The sequence below is a fragment of the Alexandromys fortis genome, unplaced genomic scaffold (assembly GCF_014885135.2).
Source record: "Alexandromys fortis isolate MF-2015 unplaced genomic scaffold, M_Fortis_MF-2015_v1.1 scaffold_41, whole genome shotgun sequence".
NCBI classification, from domain to species: domain Eukaryota; kingdom Metazoa; phylum Chordata; class Mammalia; order Rodentia; family Cricetidae; genus Alexandromys; species Alexandromys fortis.
Window position 1 is genome coordinate 4,200,066 of NW_026067923.1, and position 22,289 is coordinate 4,222,354.

General features: G+C 34.8%; 1 protein-coding gene across 7 annotated transcripts in view; it reads left to right on the forward strand.

Annotated features, from left to right (window-relative positions):
- Naaladl2 (N-acetylated alpha-linked acidic dipeptidase like 2) overlaps positions 1 to 22,289 on the forward strand; it is a 1,236,187-nt gene that overhangs the window by 682,394 nt on the left and 531,504 nt on the right. For all 7 annotated transcript variants that reach the window (XM_050142050.1, XM_050142054.1, XM_050142052.1 and 4 more), the window contains one exon: positions 10,646 to 10,919. In XM_050142050.1, the coding sequence (XP_049998007.1) occupies positions 10,646 to 10,919 (274 nt within the window). The remainder of the gene's footprint in view (positions 1 to 10,645; positions 10,920 to 22,289) is intronic.

The following is a 22,289-nucleotide window of genomic DNA, read 5'->3' on the forward strand; positions in this document are numbered from 1 at the left end:
GATCAACAGACAACAGGAAGTGAAGTGGGCATAGTTTGAGCATAGGAGACCCCAAAGCACATTCTGACAGTGATACACTTCCTCCAACATTGCCACATTTATTCCAACAAGGTCACACCTCCTAATAGTGTTATTCCCTTTGGGAGCCATTTTTTTTTAAACCACCATAGAGAGTATGTGCCATGGCATATGTGGCTGATAGAAGAAAGCTCATGGATGTCAGTTTTCTTCTTCTAACAACACGTAGACACTGTAGGCTAAACCCAAGTTGTCAGGGTTGGTGATAAGTTTCTTTACCTTCCAACCTAGACTTAAGCTTATCACCAGGATGTGTATACATCTTATGTAACAGTTATGACTTAATGTTTTTGTGAGCACTCTGCTCAAGAATTCTACAAGTCTAATCCCCTGACATCCATATCAGAAGTCACTATGGGTGACTTCATGCCCTTCTGTTGTAGGCATATCACAGTCTCTCCAAATGTACTTTGTCAATTTCCTTTCCTGGTTGTTATCTTACAAGACAATGTGTATCAATTTCATTGAAAAAAAGAAGAAACAAACTCTCAATTTTGAGCTTGTCTGTGTTATAATTAAAATCATTGTGTAGAGTATTGAAAGTAGGACTCTAAGGATTAGTTCAGTCTGATAGAGGGTGGGCACTAATGAATGTCTTCCTGGAGAGCATGCAGCACTAATTAAATTATCTCTAATTGAATGATTGCTTTTCTATTAGTTCCTATTGCATGGGGTCATTTCAATAGATACTTAATGAATGAATAATTTGTGTGGCAATTTGTAACCATCCTTCCCAAAGATAACTTAAATATATTTTCTAGGCTGCCAATAATCTCTCACAAATGTACGGCTGAATTCTTATTTGATTTGCAAAATTATTCTTTTGACTTTTAGTATGACAAGAAATCATATGAATCTAGTCATGGAAAAAGTATGACCAATTTTAGATGTTACAGATCTTGATTGAATATTCTCTCATCTATCCAAAGTGTCTGCATTGTTAATATTAAAAGAAAATTTAATTTTTGGCTCACTGTTTTTCATAAAATTGTTATTTCCATCACAGTTTAGGAAATAACTTACATTAATTTAGGTTTAATGGTGCTTTTGATTTTATTAAATGATCATCATTTAACAACGGTTACAGATAATTACCAAAATATGGAAAGATTGATAATTCCTTCCAATTTCTACCTTTAAAAGTTGGGAGTAAGGTTACTAAGGATCCTGCTAAGGGCAAGTAAGTAGGTATTTTAATGCTAAAAGTATTTTCCAAAGGATTGATGTGTATATGAAGTTACAGATACTATGGTAGCCCACATAAGACTTACACATTCAAGCCTGACAGAATTGGAGCAAGGAAAAAGGAAGTGGGCAAAAAGTACCACACAAACCATACTAAAGAAGGTGTTTTGAATTGACACTTGCTGAGAGAGGGCAAAGCAGTTTACCTGAACAGAATGACAGTGGCTATATCAAACACACTTTCTCTAGTGTAGACCTCATGCTCAGGAACAGTTGATGAATACAAAATAGACTCCATGTTTTGTTGTGTATACTTCTGCTATGAGTTGGGTTATTTCTTTTTTGTTTTGTTTTATTTTTTATTTTTATGAAAGAGAAAGAAGGTGAAGCTGGGTTGGTAGGGAGAAGCGGAGATGAGGATGATCTTGGAGGACTAGGGCAAAAAGAGTGAATATGATAAAAATATATAAAACTTTAAAAATAAAAATTTAATAGACAAGAGGTATGAGTTTTAATTTCTTGNTTTTTCGAGACTGGGTTTCTCTGTGGTTTTGAAGCCTGTCCTGGAACTAGCTCTTGTAGACCAGGCTGGTCTCGAACTCACAGAGATCCTCCTGCCTCTGCCTCCCGAGTACTGGGATTAAAGGCATGCGCCACCACCGCCCGGCAAGAGATATGAGATTTAATATTTGTGATGGAAGTCCATAGTAAAGTGCAAACCTCATGCCACTACTAGCATAACCAAATAAGCAGCATTATAGTCTAGGACTTGAAACCATATTAGAAACCCAAAGACACCAAAAGAGTATAGCTGTCATTGGCCATGAGAGATACAGCAGGAAGCAACTAATGTCAGATGTCAACCAGCCAGAGGAATGATTCACTGATGGAGGTTAATCCTGTCCAGGTCAGGCCTGCAGGAGTCTTGTTTCCATTTGCTAAAGCAGCTTGATATCTCCTTAATAGTGCGTAATCTCGTGTGATCTGTATATATAATCTCAGAATTACATCTCAATCTTATGGGCACATATATCTGTGAGTAGTCAGGAAGATGACTTTTCATTTAGCTATATGATTTGGATATATAGAAAACATACTAGAACATGCTTTATAACAAGATCTATTGTCCACTGTAGACACTTAAATGCCTGCTTTGTTCCTTTTGCTCAGACTAACTGCTCATAATTAGTTTACTTTACCTCAGAGCAAGTTCAAACTAGACTAAAGGATTTTTGTAAATAGATCATAAGTTTAAAACTTTACAGCTATGCACAAGGTCAGTGTCACAGATGTTCAACCTAGGTTGCTACACAAAGCACCCCAAGAAAAGCATGCCAATTTGTCACTTGCCAAATCTGCTGACAATAGACCTATGTGTCAAAGTTTGTCACTGGGCACAATGCCTCCTTCTGTCTGGTCACAGTCTTACTCCTGTAACCTTGGAAACTTGTGTCGCCACAGTAAATGGCTCATCTACTTATTGTTTACGCGAGGGATGTGCTTTTGACCAATGAGAGGTAACTCTTGTAACTTTTTAATGGCTTGAAGACTCCTGTAAGAAAGAAAGTTATGAGTCTAGAGGGGGAAAAAGGCTAGGCGGAATTAGAATTAGGACAGGAGGACTAGAAAAGAAGCAGAAGAATAAAGAATTATTTGAAACAGCACAGTGTGAGACAATTCATTTGCCCTCATATAACCTAAGCACTTTCACTTGCTGTAATGTCCAATCTGAACCCTGAAGGGGGCATTGGGGCTGGACTCCAAAGGTCCTCATTACACAGCATTAACATAATAATGAACATATAGACCTTTGAATTCAGATAATGCAGTCTATGTGATTTCAGTGGGTTTTAATCCCAGCATGGTTTGTTTTCTAGTCTGGCATCAGGTAACATATAAATTTTCTATACTTGTACACTCATTGGACAAACTAGTCTCTATATGTTGAGCTATCCCAATGTAAAAATTAAGTTATTCTAGTAATCTACTTCTTGTCCATCCTTGTTCTATCAATTATGGAAATAATTTTGTCACAACATTCAACTTTGACTCTAGATTTGCATTTATTGCACCTTCAATTTGTTCTGTATATGTTTAGAGACCTGTCCCGAAGTCAGAGATTTTTCTATCTTCTTTACATCCTTAGCCATTTAAGCTATGAAATAGCTGACAGACAATAGATACACACTGGTTATATTTTGGTAAAATATGGTTGAGTTTAAGATTAGAAACATGCTTCCAGTTACTAATGCAGAGAGTATCAAGACAACAAATTACTCAATGCTGTAAGCTGAAGAAATTAAGACAGTCTTGGCACACTCTGTTAAACACAAATATTTTCATGCCCTTAAGGCCCAGAAACATCTGTTTCTTTTCAAGTTTGACACCTGTTATACTTCATATGTGTTTGAATTAGTGTCACCGCCTTCCCACTTACATACATACATATTCTCAAGGACACATACAGACAAATCCAAACATTCATACACACACTTACACATATTCAGGAAAAGTTTGAGCATATGTACAAAGCTTTCAACATTTGTACTTCCATATTTATTGCTGTTTTATTCTTAATGGTTAGGGAGGGGAATCACCATAGATATCTATCAACAGATGAATGGAAAATGAATATGTGGTATGTGTGTATATGTGTGCACACATGTATAGGTATTTGAGTTGTCTATCATTTAATCAAAAGCCCCTGTGAGTGATTTATGCTATTTATGCCATTGAATCACATAAAGAAGAAGATGAAAGTGAAGACCTGTAATGCCTGATATGAAGATTAATTTGTTCATTATTGTTATGTGCCTTTAGATTGTGATTAAATGAAGTAAAATAATTTAATGAGAACAGTGACATGTGGCATAATATGCCTTGAGAAACACCAAGTTCAGAATGCAGGCACTATTATTGTTTAGAGTACTGTTCTCAGAAAGGGTTGATATAGTCCTTCACACCTCAGCAGTCACAATGATTTTATGTCATTTCTTTACAGTTCCTTTCTAAAATATACTTTAAATGCAGAATCCTATGACATTCCATTATGTTTTCCCCTTACAAACGATCAGCTATGAAGTTTCTGTCTGTTTAATGTGGGTAAGGGTATTAGGGTGAGAATTGGATCATTGAAGTTTTTTTCGAGAATATGGAATAATGGTTATCTTGACAGGATATCTTATTTCAATGTGTTCTATTTTCTCAAATCCAGTTTGTTTTTCTGTCTTATAGAAGTTGTTTGACATAAATATAAAATTAAACATGTACTTGTTGAGTATCAAGCTAGTCCATCAGCATGCCTTCTAGTACTTGCAAAGCAAATAGCTTTATGCAGGGTGCTCCATCAGGAGTAGAGGATCAAGATCCCTCAAAGAGAATCCACTTCTGCACTAATTTTTCATGTAAAATATAATCAATTTCAGTTTTTCTCATTTAGAGCATTCTCAATCTGTCAAAATTGATCTATTGTGCCCTTGAAGGGGTATATTAATTTTCCTGTGTCATTGTTTGACTAGGAGTTTTCTTTAAGATGTCACACCATTTTTCTTATTCCCCAAGCTTTGCCCAGAGCTTTGCGTGCCCTAGGGAAGCACTACTGTACTATGAAATACTAAGAATGCCATAGCTTTGACTGTTGTTCCATAGCCACTGATGTTGTTCACTTCACACTTTGAAACAGTATCCCTCTTTCACCAGGAACTCACCTGTCCACTCACTCCCATTGAGGTTATAGGTATGTTCTACCATAACCCACCATTAACATGGTTTCGGAAAAAATCAAACTCTCGTTTGTAAAATGAGCACTTTATTATTTGCATTATCTCTGTAACCCAACTTTCAGCCTTTTAATGTATACATAATATCAATTGTACAATATAAATATGAGCATTTGTTCTTTTGTATACACACAGAATGAAATAATAGTAGATCTAGTACATATGCTACATTTCCTCTTTTGCAACGTGAATATCACTCCTGAGATATTTTCTCTGTCTGTTCACTTAGAGTACACCCTTGGCAGTCACCCCGGAACTGTGAATGCTGCATGCACCGCTTCCTCCAGTTCTGACATCAGTGTTGCTCCGTGGCTCATCCAGTAGCAGGTGTTGAACATTGATATAAACAGAATTTTGTCTAACGAAGCCAAAATCCTTCCATATCAAGTCTCTGTTGGCCAACGGAACATTAACGCCAAAGCTCATTCCAAATTCAGGTCTCAGCCATGACAGTTGATTATGCTACCTGCCAGAATTACTGGCCCATGAAAACCCTTATTTTAGAAATTAAGTCAGAGTGAAACTTTTTCTCCAATAAATACCTTGTGGTTTGGAGTAACAAAATTCTATTTTTTCAGGTTCCTCAGTTAGTAAATTGAGATTGCATAGCAGTTAATTCCTTAATAACATTTCTGGTTTAATATAGAAACCTGCTTAATTATAACAGAAATGCTTCCCACATCTCACAAACCATTTGCTACGTGAAAAGATTTTTAAAAAATGAGGAAAGTCACAAGTATATATATACATATATATATATATATATATTCATGTTCTAAAGAATTTTAGATCATACAAAGGATTCCTCAAACAAGTCACTCATATCAATAAGACATTTACTGCTACTTATTTAAGTGAAAGCTTTATGAGTACTTATATATTATAAAATCATTTCATTTAAGTTTACTTGATTTCACAAGGTTTATTTTTGTGAAGTTTTGCACAACACCAAGGTTTAGCCATATAAATGTAATGTATTTTATTATTTTTTAATATTTTATTTGGTGAATCTCATACATGAACACTACATCAACATCACTCTCTCCCTCCATCTCTCTCCATATTCCACACCACCCAATTCTTGATCGCTTCTTAATTATTGTTGTATGCACATACACACAGAGATACACGTGTGTGTGTGTGTGCAAGCAGATGCACACATGTGCACAGAAGCATATAAAACCTACTGAATCAACTCAGCTTTGTTCATATATACATGTGTCCGTGTCTGATCACTTGAGTTTGGACAGCCTGTGTGGGAGCTATCCCTGGAGAAAACCGATTCTTCCTCTCAGCAGGCATTGGCCATTAAAAATGTGGAATTTTCCCTGACCAGGTCGGTGTAACAACTAGTGTTATCTTTATGCTGGTCTTATTTAGGTATCCAATTGCTGAGTATACTTTAGTGCAGCTTTCCCGTCATATAGAGAAGATGCTGTCTCCTGGTTCCTACAGTCCTTCCAACCCATCATCCAGAATTTTCCCTGAACTTTGTTTATAGTGGTTGTGATAGTGATACAGACATATCAGTTGTGTTGGGCACCCTGCAGTCACTTATTTTATGCATGTTGACCAGTCAAGCATCTCTTTAACAGGCTTTATCTGTGCATGAAGAAGTTTTTGATGAAAGGTGAGAGCTACACTTAACTGAGAGCATGATGATAAATATTTAGAATGCAGTTACCAATTATATTGGCTTAGGAAATAGCAGTAATAGGTTCTCCTCTAATGTCTATGAGTCTCCAGCCACAGGTAGTAGAAGTTAAAGTTACCTGGCTTACATGTACATTACAGATATCTAACTTACAGGTACTTGGCTAAGTCACCAGACATGTGCTTCCTTCTACAGACAGGCCAATGAGAGTGCTGCTGCCTGTCTCCAATATAAAGGTATCAATATTGCACCATTGTGGATGAGTTGATGGTCTAGTCACTGCACTAGTTCACAGGCTTTACAGCAGAGTAGGACTTGTTATATCTGTCTCTTGACAGTTGGAATAGCATCTCCCGAGATTCTGAGACCAGAAGTCACTCCACACAATGGAGAGTTCCAGGTCACTAAAGGGTGTTATACTGAGAGAGACCATCTCAGAACCACAATAACAAAGACTTCATGTTCTCTCTTATATGAGGATCCTAACCCCAAATATTTGTGAGTATATAAGCTGTAGTAACCACAGAAACAAGAAAAGTAAAAAGGGCGCATGGCATGTAAGTAGTAGATGAGAGATTCTAGAAGGGCAGATATTATGATACAGATACTTTTAAGGGGTAATGAGGAAACTTCTGGGATACTTCATTTGGAGAGAGGATGGAAGAAAATGCAGAGGGAGAAGAGGACAGATGTGTGTGTGTGTACATATGCAACTAATTTAAATGAAATCGTGCCATGTGAGCTGAAAATGGCTCCCAATAGCCACAGACTATTTAACAATAACTGCAATGACAAGCAAAAATCATAATGTTGTTCAGGGGAGTCTAAGAGATTCCACAAACAATATAGACTGCTGTCATTTCTCTAGATTACTGTCTAGAACTTGAAGGTAAGACCCTGTTTATGAAATGCTACACTCTTTAGAAACGGGTCTTTAAGGAATGAAGCTAAACAAACGTTTGTGTGAATTTAAAATAAAAAAAATGAGTTAGGGCAGCTTTAAAAATAAGAAAATCAAACATTAACCATTTGAATATTAGAAATGCTATGAACTATTTATGAATAAATGATGTTAGAGTATCAATTTGTGTGTGGGGTTACACCTTGTGTGCTAGTGCATGTAAATGCTCATGGTCTCTGTTTAGTGTTTCTATCTCATTCCAGACAAATGTTTGAAACAAGGTCTCTCACTGAACCCAAACTAGCCCTTCCAGCTAGACAACCACCCATATAATTATGTGCATCCGTAAGCTTTGCCAGCATCTTAGAGGATGCTTGTTGTATGTTAATGATTTTCTATTGTTTAGGTTGCTCTAAAAGATGCTCTTATGTATTCAATTAAATTCATCCTGAAAGCATAGTATAGTAGATTTAAAGTATTTAATCTCTAATGGATAAAATGATGGGCCAAAGAACAGCACTTAAAAGTTCTAAGCAAACATCTGCACTACAGTTTATGACAGGAATACGCTAAGTCATAACCTTATCACTTTTCCCAGAACTTTTCTTCTTTAGATATTGTGGAAAAAATGCCAATTATTGAAAAAGTCATAATTTAATTGCAGGTAGTCCATATTCTGCATGTTTACTTGAAGTACTTTCTGAACGTTATTATATTTATTCGTGTGTGTGTGTGAGTGTGTATGTATGTGTACACCTGCCTCCATCATGTTTCACAGATTAAGGTCAGAAAACAACCTGCAAGACTTTTCTTTCCTTCTGTCTCAATCTCAAGTCATTAGGCATGGTGGACAGGGATAATTCTAATCAATGATCTCATGGGACAGTGTTTTGAAACTGGTATTCTAAAAATACAAATATGTATTCATAAAAATGAGTATTGCAGTGGATTTATTTGAAAAGTTTGTTAGATTAATCTGAGTTGTCAGTTAGAGGAAGTAAGAAAGAAACTGAACTAAGTAAAAAGTATTGTGCCAGCGTTGCGCCAAAGCTTGGAACCTGAAGATGACTAGCAGGGGGGACAGAGAGTGATGAAAGGCCTGCGGTTCAAAGAGGAAATGAAAACGCACATGGCATTAAAGGTATTGATTAATCAGGTCATGGTTCTTCCATAAAAAGACATCAATTACAGACAATTTTTAGTTTAAAGATAATATTCTTCAAATATCTTAATCTTATTTGATCTCTCTCAGAGAAGGAATCAAAAGAAAATACTTCTTATGTATGAGGTTTGTATAATTTCTTGCCAAAATTAAACAGAAGATATTCCTGAAAGGAACATTACATTGCTTCCAAAATTAGATGTGAATACCTAAAAATTCTAATGCATCTTATTAGTTAATAGAGCTTGATTTTACTTGACAGAATTAATTTTGGTATGCTCTATTATTTTGGAATGGATCTCATGATTGTTTACATGAACATATCAGAATGTATGATAAAGTTCAATACTCTTTCAAAGAACATCTTATTAATGGAGAACAGAAAAAGCTTTCCAACCTATTTATGAAAACAGCTAGCATTTCTTTTTTAAAAAATATTATATTAAACATTTTCCAAAAATCACCCTATGAATAGTAACTCAAAAATTAAAGTAAAATTTTAAATTGGTAAGAGAAGAGGTAATAAAATATCCATTTGCTGATTCCATAATTTTTAGCAAAAAGCAAAAATGAAGGGATGTTTCATAATTAATGATGTATTAGAGGAAATGAGTGGTAGAAAAATTCATTAGCATCACCCTGCGGCAAGCAGTGATTAAGGCAAATAGTTTAAGTTTATATGTCTTCATAATTGCCAGCAGTTTCATAATTATCATAGTCCAGCCACATGGCTTTAAGAAAAGTACCCTAGATTGAGCAATTTAAAAACAGCAGACATTGATTTTTCCCAGTTTTAGAGCTGAGAAATCAGAGTCTACGTGTCTACAATCTTTGGGATGTGTTTGCTTCCTCACAGAAGGTTTTTTCTAGCTGTCTTGTGTACTGTGGACAACGTCTAATCCTCCCTCTGGCTACTTAAATGACAGTGATAAGTGCATTAATCAGTACTTTTCACCTGTGATCTAAGCACTCCCTGCCAAAATCCCACCTCAACATTTTGGGACTTAGTATTTCAGAGTACCAATTGATGGGATTGATTCATGAATTCAAAACTGAAAATTAATATTAACACCTAATGCTATTTTATATGAGGATGATATAGCCTCCCCAAAAGACCTTTAACTTTATTTGATGCCGTTTATAACCTTGATATTGGAATGAAAGGCTTGTTTCAATGCTAATGCATTATTTATTTGTCCCTTCCTGTGATTATATATGGGGCAGAAGCAATTCAAAGTAGAAATTAATCTAAGTTCACAATTTCAAAGGAAGTTCTTTTACATCTCTTTATCGATAAAGAAGCAGAGAGCTATGTCATAAATGATGTGGGGTGACCTCTTCAAGGACCACCATAAATGGCACCAACCGCCTGAGTTTCTTCTTCTCCTGCACCTCTGAGAAACAATCAATGGAACACAATAGCCTGCCAAAGGCATTTCAGACCCAAACTTAAACATTCAGGGAAGAAGAGCAACAGAACAGAGTTCTGTTTTAGATATCAGTAGGTAGAGATTATTCAGTATTCTTATATGGAAATATATTAACCGTAATGACATATCTTAATAATCATTATAGCTGGTATGAGAACTGATTGTACACGGATGTTGTTAATGTTGATAGAAGAATCAGAAGACATAAAGCAGTAGTTGGCATTCATCATTCCTTGTAGTTCTACTTGAAAAATAAATTCATCATGCTTTGATTTCATTAGATCCCTCTATGCACCTCAGCACAACCACTCTGCAAATCTCTTAAGGTCAGATTGTGTCACATTTCTCTTTCAACATCTCACAAAATCTATTCGTAATGGCTCGCATATGAATTTAGTCACATATCAAAATTGTAAAGACTTCCTTTTTTTAAGATGTGCTTTTAAAATTTTTCAGAAATTTTGTACAACTCTATAAAAGTGAAGATGACATGGAAATTCCAAAGAAGATTAAGACTCACTGGGCTGCACTGGGCTTGGAAGATACACAGCTTTTGAACTACTCAGTGCTGCTGGATTTCCCTGGGCCCTCTCCAGGCACCATCACGGTGAGCAGCACCGGCCAGTGTTTTTATCCTGATGGCCAACCTTGCAGGGAAGAAGCCAGAAAAGGCCATAGCCAAGATCTGCTCTCCTCATATGCAGCCTATTCTGCCAAAGGAACTCTCCAGGTAATTTGACCATTTGTCTCTGTCATTCTCACTGAAATGGAATTAGAAAACAACAGCTTTCATCTAAATTGAACTAACTGGCAAGGTGCAGCATACAGAAGTAGCCATTAAATATTTTCCATGTAGCAATGCCAGTGATCAAGGAAGGTGGGAAGAACCTGAATCTCTACTTGTCAAATATTGAAGGTGAAAATATGTTAGACAGATTTAATTCAAAAGTGTTGAAGGTGCAACTGAGTTATTCACGTTTTCCTCAGCCCATATATTTCAAGAGAATCTCATTTATGGTTTTGAAGAGGCAAATTTGAATATGTTGATATGTAGAGAGAGAATAGAAATGGCAAGGATTGCATTTGCGATTGTTTATGCACATAGGAAATGAAGAGGAAAATTGATGTGATTATTCACACATTTGGGATTTGAAATGTAGCATGCCTGCATTCATGACAGCAAATGTGTGAAGGGGAGACAGGTGTGCATTATTCCTCCAGCTTTCGGGGTTAGCTAGCTTCTGTGGTTCTTATGGCATTCTGGTTAAGAGCAGGCTAGGGCCATTTGAGTGGATTAAAGCTCATGCTGTGGTTACCTGCTATTTTTCTACCCCTTATGTGATGCTTAGCTGTGTGTGAAGTTTCACTACTCTTTCACTTGTGGACCACTGTGGGAATTAAAATAACTAATCTAAGTGAATCCTGTGGAATAATTCATGACACAGAGTGCACACAACATGAAAACTAGAACTATTGGCATCTTTTTGTAATATGAGGGCCTGTTTGTTGGGTTTTCCGTCCTGCCCAGCTCCTACTGCTGGTAAGCCCCAAAGAAATTCACAGAGGTCTCCATAAGTTCTAAACTGATTGGCCCACTAGCTCAGGCTTCTTACTAACGCTTATGACTTATATAGCCCATTATTAGTCCATTATTATTATCTGTGTTAGCCACATAGCTTGGTACCTTTTTTGGCAGGGTAGGTCACATCTTCCTTCTTCTGTGTCTGGGCAGGACTCTCGAAAGAGCTTCCTTCTTTCCAGAATACTCCTGTTCTCATTGACCTGCCTCTACTTCCTATCTGGTTATCCCACCTATACTTTCTGCCTGGCTACTGACCAATCAGCATTTATTTAAAATATAATTGACAGAATACAATTGTCCCACACCATCTTTTGCTTTAAATAGCAGCTGTTTGGACTCCTATAAAATATCATTTTATCAGACATGCTTAGTCTTTTTAAAATTGTAAATCGTCTAATTGAATACTGATGGTATTTTCCTATATTTCTATTTTTATGCATGTATTTAAGATCTTTATAGTAAACTATAAGGAAAACATGGGACATTTAAAGAATTTAACTTACCATTTACAAATACTTAAAACAATGGGATAACCAAGTCTTGTTATATTGCGACATACATTTTCTTTTCTTTTGGGGTTGCTGAGGTATATAGTAATGCATGTGAACTAGAAGACCATAAGACTTTCATTTTGTGTTGTTTTTCATCTTGGCTTTTATCAGAATTACATATAACAAGTGCAAACTATTGCTTATATTTAATTTAATGTTAAATATATTCACTATTTTCAGCATAGAACTCATTTGATTTGATAAACCATACTTTTCTGGCAATAATGGAAACATTTTAAGTCAATGAAAATACAAGGAAGTAGTCACCATATTTTCCTTGGTTAAGAAGCAGTAAATTTAGGGCAATGTGTGAAAAATTAATCTATTTTGTCTTAGATTCCAAACATGGACCAGAATCACATAGTATCTCTTTCCCCTTTATTCTATTTTTCCCTAGTACATGCAAATCATCTCCCTCTTCCACGAAAGAAACCCAAACCTCAAGAACAACAACAAATAATGATAGAAGTTTAGTAATTCTTTGGACTCATTCCTACCTGTCTGGTTTTCAGTTTCTCCTGTCAAATATTGATGATTTCTTGATCCTTGAGAAGTCATATTCCCTTAACGTGGTCCTCTATGATGATTACCATTAAACTATGTGTTTCATATAGCTGACTGCAGAGGTATATATGTCTCAGAGCTCTGTGTATATTTATCTTAAAAGTGATAGGTGTTAGATACTTTTATTGTTTCTATAATAAACTAAGCTCTCCAGAATATTACATAAATAATTTACACATCAAAATTTACTTGTGACTATTTCATCATTTCAAATATATTTAAGTTTCTAATTTTATTTATTTATTTATTTATTTATTTATTTATTTATTTATTTATTTTGGTTTTTCAAGACAGGGTTTCTCTGTGGCTTTGGAGCCTGTCCTAGAACTAGCTCTTGTAGACCAGGCTGGTCTCGAACTCACAGAGATCCGCCTGCCTCTGCTTCCCAAGTGCTGGGATTAAAGGCGTGCGCCACCATCGCCCGGCTTCTAATTTTAGTAAGAAAGTTTCAAAAATACTAATAAACTAATTATTAAAAAGGATAATTGAAGGTTAGATCATTGTAAAATGTACTCCTTTGACACATTTAGCTTTAGCTATAAGGGTGGATGAAAGACTAAATGCAGTTACACATGAAACAACTCTTTCTATTTAAGATTTTAATTTGTAAAAGTTAGTTGTGTGACTTAGGTGAAGACATTAAAAATAACTATTTTAATATTAATAAATATATTACATACAGTTCATAAATAGATGCATGAAGAAAGTATGTATCTGACATATGTTTTAAACTCAAATGATATGACGAGGATGCTCAACAGTAAAACAGTTCTCGCTGACTCTTGTCTGTGCACACAGAACATGTGCACATTTCTTTTTTACATGTGCATACTTTTTACGTCTATGTTCTAGGGGGTTGTTATTACATTGAAATTCACACAAATATCTCTTAGAAAAATGGTGATTTTCTGTATCTTTGACCATTCCCCAATTTGAGTCAATCTTGAGTGGCTGCTGTTGCTGATTCAGAAACAATTCCTTTCTTATTTTGAGTACATTCTGTGTTCATGAATTTCTATGAGGCAGAGCCATTAACAAGTTTTTAAATTATTCTATTTTACTGCCAGAGAAGCTCCCCAAAACGTTTGCTTTTGACAAGGTTATTTGCAGAGGAGTAGCTACCCTTTACTTTGAAGAGCTGTCATGGCCATTCATCATAAGACTGTTTTGTATCAGTTTCCAATTTTTGTTTTCTGGTAACTGTCTAAAGAGCATTTGTGATATCTGTTATCTACTCTGCAAACCTACTTAGTGCCAGCATGATGGATTGTGTGCCTTGCAAATTTTTTGTAATTCATTGTGCATTAGAAAGGTGACATTGTTTACCCACAATAATGACAGGTAGGTCAGTAAAAGGGTCTTAAGGGGATTGCCTTGTAAGATGCAAAATACATATTAAAATGGATATATAAATAACATGTGTGTGTTTAGCACTAGGAAATATTAAAATGTTTATGTTTTACTGAAATAAGAATAGCAACAAGAATATCATCACAGGAGTAAAGACATGTTCATAAGGTTTTAACATAAGTAATTAACTTTGTATACAGAAAATATGACTTTTAGCTTATTGATGCAAAATCATTTCTTTTGTCTTATTTGAAGTTTGATTGACTTAGATCAAAAGAACACAATTAATATTTAATAGTTTTGTCTCTACTATGTCTTGCTTTTGAGGCAGGGGATTGGTTTATAGACCCAATATTTTAGGGATGTGGTCTGTTTTCCTTCTGTAAAGTTTCATCTTTGCTCAGGAAGCAATTCAAATAATGTAATTTTATGGGGAATCATATCTTCAACAACACATTGACTATGCATAAAATACATTGTTATTGATATATTTATTTGGTCTCTATTCCACAGACTAAACTGAACTAAAGAATTTATAGTCAGCTGCACAGATGTGGAATCATTGAGTCTCCTAATCCTTTAGGGCCTTGTTCATGTCATGGGGATAAATGACATTTACATAAATGGTTGTTGTTGGGTAGAAATGCCAAATCATAGTAAGGGTCTGGTACTTGGAAATATTCAATTAAAAATAACACTTATTATTATTTGGAAGAAAGTAGACATTTTAAATAAAGAAGTTATGGAAACATCAAAATGCTCTTAAGATTTTGAAAATTCAGATTTATTATATTTATCTTATATGTGTGAATGTAACCTTCCATATTTCTGTTTACCATGCCAAATATTAATAATTAGGAAAAATGCTTTTATGAATAAAGCATAAAACATATATTAACTTGATGTCTTAAGCAATGCAGAAATGAAATATTTGATTTGTGAGTAAAGAGTTATCCATGGTATCAAGTTGGACATGGTAAGTATGGTTTGCTGTTATGTGTAGCTCCCATGGCACAGTAGTTTATCAGATGAAATCTGAACACAATATCAAATATTTGGATGGAAAGTCTTAAAGAGAAAAAAATAACACTTCTAAAAATGGCTCCCATAACTCGTACTCTGTTTGATTTTTTTTTTTTTCATGGCTGGGGAATGGAAAAAGGCAGAAGTGCATATACTTGTTTTTAATTGATAAAAATTGCAGAACTCTGGAGGACACGAACAGAAATTTATTATTTAAATAGTGGGTGCATGACCTTGAAGATGAAGTTTTCATGCCACCAACATAGCAACATGGCCCCAGACAGCTCTGTAATGTTGACAAGGGTCTAGCATTTCCCTAGCCTTGTTTATTTTTCTCTTGTTGGTTCCATATTTTGGTAACCTTTATAAGTCAAAGACAAATGAGTGAGAAGATATCTACATGCATTTTTTTCTAATTTTAAAAATTGACATTTGATGTTTTAGGCAAATATGACCTTCTGTTTCTGGTTTCAGATGATATGTTTGCTACTCAGGTGAGCTTTGCAGCAATGTAACAGATAGATTATTTGTGATATCTTCACAACAAATGTGGGGTCTTTAGTGTTAAAATGTTTAAATATACACATTTTAATTTGACTGCATTATATCAAGGATTTTTTTTTTGAGACATGGTCTCTCTATAGAACTTTGACTGATCTCATCAGCCTTCCTCTTCCTCCTGAGTGTTGGAATTAAAGACATGAATCACGGTGCCCAGTCCTATTTATAATGATATTAAATAACCATTACTATCATACCATTTGATGGAAAGTTTCACTATGTTTTAAAGGTTTGCTTTGATTTAAAGAATATTAGTTACAAAGATTATTCTGATTTTCTTGGATATTTTAACTATTTTTATAAATTAAGATTTATAAAAATATGAATGTTCTAGCATAATGGTTTATAGTAATATCTACCTCATACCAGCAAATACTAAAATTTGAGGCTTCCAGAAATAGAGAGTTAGGTAAGAAAACACAGCATTTTTGCTTTTCATTATTCCATACTGTGCAGTTGCTTTTAGAAAAAAAAAATCATGATATGCCCATTGCATGGTATCTCAGAAAAAGCCTTGTGAAAGAATTCTCAAGTCCTTCAATAGCCTTACCTTAATTAACTGTACATCATTAATTCAGTACCTTGCAGCTAATACTATGTTATTCCTTATATTCTAATATGCTACTCAAGGAGGGACTTGTCTAGAATTTAGTCACTGGATCTTACTTATATAGTGGGGCCTATTTGGCTTTCCGCAATACATCCTCAGGTTTCTCCTATGGCACTCAACAAAGATCATAGTAATAATGAAGAAAGCTTAGACCCTGGTATGTCCATGAATCTTCACAATAGAAAAGTTGCTTTTAGAGAGAAATAATAAACTACATGAAAGCAATGCTTTGTAAATTATTTGCTTCTGTACCTTCAGAAACTAGACTAGTGTCTGCTATGCATTTTTGAAAGAAATTATATAATTTTAAAGGTTACTTCCTTCTTTGAACTTCCATAAAACAGTTATTTTCTACTTTTTTTCTCTTATATTTCATGGTGGTGAAGTCAAAATACTTGGGGTCCTGAATCAGCTGATAATATTGAATCATAAACAGGGAAGAGGGAGATATGAATGGATTCATGCTGGTGCTCAGCTCCTTTTCTTAATTTTATAGAGTCCAGAATTTCCCTCCATAGAAAATGACACTTCCTGTATAAATTAATGTAATGAATATAACTTCCTAACAGGCATGACCCATCTCCCTGGTCATTCAAGAGTATTCAAATTGACAAATAGCATAAATCATTACTGGTAGACTATCAATAAAAACACCTCTGACTTGGTTACTTTTATTGATTGCTTCAGATTTTTAGCTTTTAGATTCACACCTTTGTGTGTGTGTGTGTGTGTGTGTGTGTGTGTTCAAGATGATCTTGCCATCTCTAAATAGGTGTGACTAAACCTTGGCAAAATTTTGTGACCCTGATAGAACTGAATTTGCAGAAGTCATCAAAATATTCAATGCCAATGAGGATAAGAGAAAGAAGCAAAAGCATCAGATTTCCAAGTTTTTCTTAGTTGAATCAAATACAGAGGTGGAGATTTTATCTTCACCCAGTCTCTTGCTGTCATTAATTCTATACTTTAATTTGTATAATTAAATTTATAATTGTATAAAATGAGGATAAGGCCAGGAATGTGTCCCTTTGAAATCTCACGAAGACTTGAGAAGGCAATAATCATACAATGTTTAGGAGAATGTGACTTTCCAGAATGCTACAATAGAATTTGCTTTTAGAGAAGGGTTGTGGCAGTGCTAAATTTTTTGGTAACTGAGGAAAGGTTGGGGTGACGGTTAATTTTTCCCCCTGGTTCCTACTCATAAAAAGTCTTCTCATTTCATTCCAGAATACAAAAACAAATGTCTCTCTCTTTTCCATATGAGTTGTGATACCTGCTCTCCACCATATGCTGTGCTGTACACACACACACACACACACACACACACTCCATTCATGTGTTACCTTGTTTTGTTGTAGTTTTGTACTGTGTTCTAAAGAGAATGGGATGATCACAGTCATTGCATGATTGATGAAATCCAAATTACTCTTATCGCACACATATGTATCAACATAGATGTTTCTTTACATAACCACACTATTCTGTTGTATTGTTTTTACACCAAAAAAGGAAGCCCATCAGAAATCCAACCTTCATTTAAAAGAGCCTATATAGTTTTGTCATTTTTAATGGAGTATAATATAGCCATCTGACATAAATAATTCCATCAAACAGAATTTTAAATTTCTATACCAATTAACTTTGGGTAATGTTAACTTTAATAGGATTCCAATAATTTTTTAACTAGTGTGATTGTTAACATTAAGAGAATATAAAAGAATAGAAATTATAAAATTAGCTATCTTATTTGAAAATTGTGTTCCCTGTTTTTCATTTATTTTGTACATATTTGAGCTGTTTATTTAATATTTGACAGATAAATCTTAAATATTTTGACTGCTCTAATGTTCTTGTTTTTAATTAATGAAATAGTTAACTCATTTCACATTAACATTTTATTAATCAGCTACAGATTATTTTTTAAATTTTAAAATATCTATTAATATAATCTGTGGAAATTTGATCATAAAACTCATAGGATTATCAATGTCACAGAAATTACTGTGACAGAAAGTTACTACTTTATTGTGTTACTTCTGTTAAAATTTTGAACCAAAATTTTTTTTTCTATATTTTGTTTCTAGAAAAAGTATACACTTAACATTTACTCTTGATATATATAATTGATGATATTTTATTTTATTTCAATTAACATATATGATACTTTACCTCGGTATCAAGTAAAAAAAAAACCTGTCACTCATAATATATAGAGTTTTGGGCAAGCTAGAGTCCTCAAAGTACAAAGCCAAACATGACATCCCAAGTTCAAACATTATCATTCACATTAATAGAAGAGATAAAACAATGCCTTCAATAAGTTGTTTTACGACCTCTACATATGCTTCATGACAAATGCATGCTTATGTATAGATGTACATACACACACAAAAAACACATTATCATCTTAATCATCATCATCTTCTTCTATATATTAAGATAAATAAATTAAATGTTTTAAAATATATTGCTTTTTCAGTAAATTAAAAACATTCTAGAAGTTATTTTCTTTTATTTTGTAAATTATTTTTGATTGTTTCATCATTCATAAATACTATATGTACATCATTTTAACCCCTCCTTCTCCTTCACCCCTTCACCTCTTCCCATGGTCCCCCCAACTCCCACTCAAGAACACAACATTTCTCCTATAATTATTATTGACTTGAACACACACACGCACACCCACACACACACACACAGCCTACTGGATCCTGAAATGTTACATATCTGTACAAATATTTAGAATTAGATAACATCTTGGATGGAAAAAACTGATTGTTCCTCTCTCAGAAACCATTATTGCTTGTATTTCATCACTGAAGGGTAGGACCTTGTGAAATTTCCCCTATGGCATTAAGAGGTTCTCTGGGGTCATTATCTAGGTCTTGCTTAGGCATGTTGTTTAGATTTCATGAGTGCAACATCTATAAGATGCTATACAGTGGCAGGATTCATGGACTTTGGTTCTTAAGATCTTTCTTTTCCTCTTTTTTTGCTGTTTGTTTTACTTCTAACTTTATTCTCCTCATGACATACATCTTAAGAAAATAAGCATTTCACAGCTCATAAGAAATATCTTCTAGAACTTGGCTATGGATTTCATTGTCTGTTTTAAATAAAACATTCACATGTCAAGCCCAGTCTTCAATTTTCAACATTATAGTGGCATTTCACTTGTATTTTAATAAATAAAAGTTGCCTGAGGATCAGAGAGTAAAACAGCCCCACTGGTCAGCCTTACGGACCAAAGAGTTACACCAAACACGTTTAATTCCAGTAGCCACACTTGTTGCCATGGAAACCGGGTAGTGAATCTCTTTAATTCCAGTTGTAGACACCTTCAATCCCAGTCCTAGAGAGCATTATAAAATGGGAGGAAAAAGCTATCAATATCAGTCTCAATCTGAGATTCCTAGAAGCCAGATTGCCATTTTGAATTGAGGTCAAGGTAAGAGCCAGTGATTGGCTGCTTTGCTTTTCGGATCTTCAGAAAATTTTATTTATTAAAATACAAGTGAAATGCCACTACACGACATGGTTTATGAAATTATGTTAGGTTTAAGGTAATGTATAAAGGTGGGAACCTGTTTTTGTGTAAGTAATGTGTTTGTGCAAAAAAAAAAAAATAAAGGTTTTATGATATCAAGAACATGTCCTCTCTCTTATATGTAGAGTCAAACAGAAAGATATCAGTCAGTAGAAACAGAATTTATCAGCATTTTGGCTTTTTATACTCAGCCTGCAAAACACACAAAGTAAACTCCTTTAGATTGAAATGCTTTAGATTTAGATGCTGTAGAAGTTGATGCCATTGGACTAGACCTCAACAGGCTGATGGGTAGAGATTCGGTTTAGATGGTTCTGGTATAGAACACAAAATCTGCAAATCATTTTACTTGCTGACCATGACTGTGTGTATGTGTATGTGTGTGCATGTGTGTGTGCACATGCATGTATGTGTATTATGTGCTTGTGTGAGTGCATGTATGTGTGTGCTGGTTGTGTGTGTTCATGTGTGTCTGTGTGTGTATATGTGCGTGCATGCATGTGCGCATGTGTGTTTTGTTGCATGTGCGTGTGTGCACGCATGCATGTGTATGTATATGTGTGCATTTGTGTCTGTGGGTGTGTGTACACATGTTGTCTTGTATGTGTATGTGTGTGCATGCATGTATGTACGTGTGTGTTTGTGCAAGTGTGTGCAGGTGTGTGCATGTGTGTCTGTGTATGTATGTGTGTGTACATGCATGTGTGCGTGTGTTTTTGTGTGTGTGCCCATGTGTAGTGTGCATAGGTAACGTCTGTGTGGGAAGAGTGTTCTTGTCTTTGCAAGCCCATGTGGAGACCACAGGCAGATGATATCAGCTGTCTTCTGTTACTTGTCACCTTATTTTGATGCAGGGTCTCTCATTAAACCTCTATCTCACACCTACATTCGGTGACACAACACTGCAAGCATTATCTTGTGTCTGTCCTCAGCACTGAGGTTATGGACTGGTCCTCTGTGCCAAGCTTTTCAGGTGTACACTGTGAACCTGAAGTCAGGGCCTCATCTTTATATCAAGGACTTTCCTCTAACCCCTAGGAAAATATAATTTTAAGCAGAGCCTTTGATCCACAGACTGACTGGCTCTGTTTAAGCAGACAGCACCATGAATTTTTCTTCACTTGTGGATTCAGTTGTTAACCAACTTGATGAAATGGCCTCCAGAGAGTTTGTCCAACTCCTGACCACAAAAGATAAAGCTTAGACAGATTCTTTTCTTCTCTGAATCTCAGTTTCCTTCTAATGAGGTGGTGGCAATACTGGGTGGCTATCTGAGATGGGTATTTTAGAGAGTGTTCTAGACACAGAGATTTATCAAATACATGTTGGTTATTGTTATTGTTCCATAGTATGTCTGATTAACAACCCAAAAGCTTGACACTTTAAGGAAAATATTTTTTCACAGTGAAGTTGTAACACTTTTAGTAAGTCATTGATATGCAATGCCTTTCCTAAAATGATTTAATTATCTTAATATTTAATATTACTCACTGCACAGGAAGACTGACTTTCTAATTTCTATGACGTTCTTTTAACAACTATTTTGATTTATAAAAATTCCATTAAAGACATTTAAATCCTGTTTTAACAAGTATCATTCTACCATATAAGTCCCAAGCTTTGTTAATAATCTTGCTGATTTCTTCTCAAATATTCCAGAAGCATTTATTTTTATATCGTGTCCCATTTCCTCTCAAATATTTCAACGTGTACCAATTTTGTTATCCACCTAGTAAAATGGATTATTTTTGTCCTGGAATAAGGTGTACTGTTGCTTTTTACTTGTCACTATTGTTTTAAATTCTTTGTTTCTCACTGAAAAGTACAATATGTAAGATTCAACTTCATCTCTAGTTTGGGGCATAAACTAAATAGAGTATTCCTGATGTACTAGTGAATAACTTTTCTAACATAACAGCAGATATTCATTTGGAAGATCACTGTAGCAATGACCACACATGGACAGGAATGGCTTGGCACATTATCATAGCATTGCACATGTGTATCAGAATAACTCAGTACTTTTATGACAGCCATGACTTTCAGCTTTCTTATAGGTAAGTGAGAAAGGCTTTCAGAAAGGATATTCTAAGAGAAATCTTCAAAAGACAATGCATGCATTTTTTGTCAAACCTGCAAGTCATCAGAAATCTAAGGCTACTGCAAATATTGTAATTATTACACATAAGTTAAAGCAGATTTGTATAGGTTTGTCTGTGCTGAGGAAAATTGTAGTAAGGATAAAATCTCTTCTATACCTACATTCTTTAGTCTAATTAGATGTATTTTATTTGAAGTTAATTGAA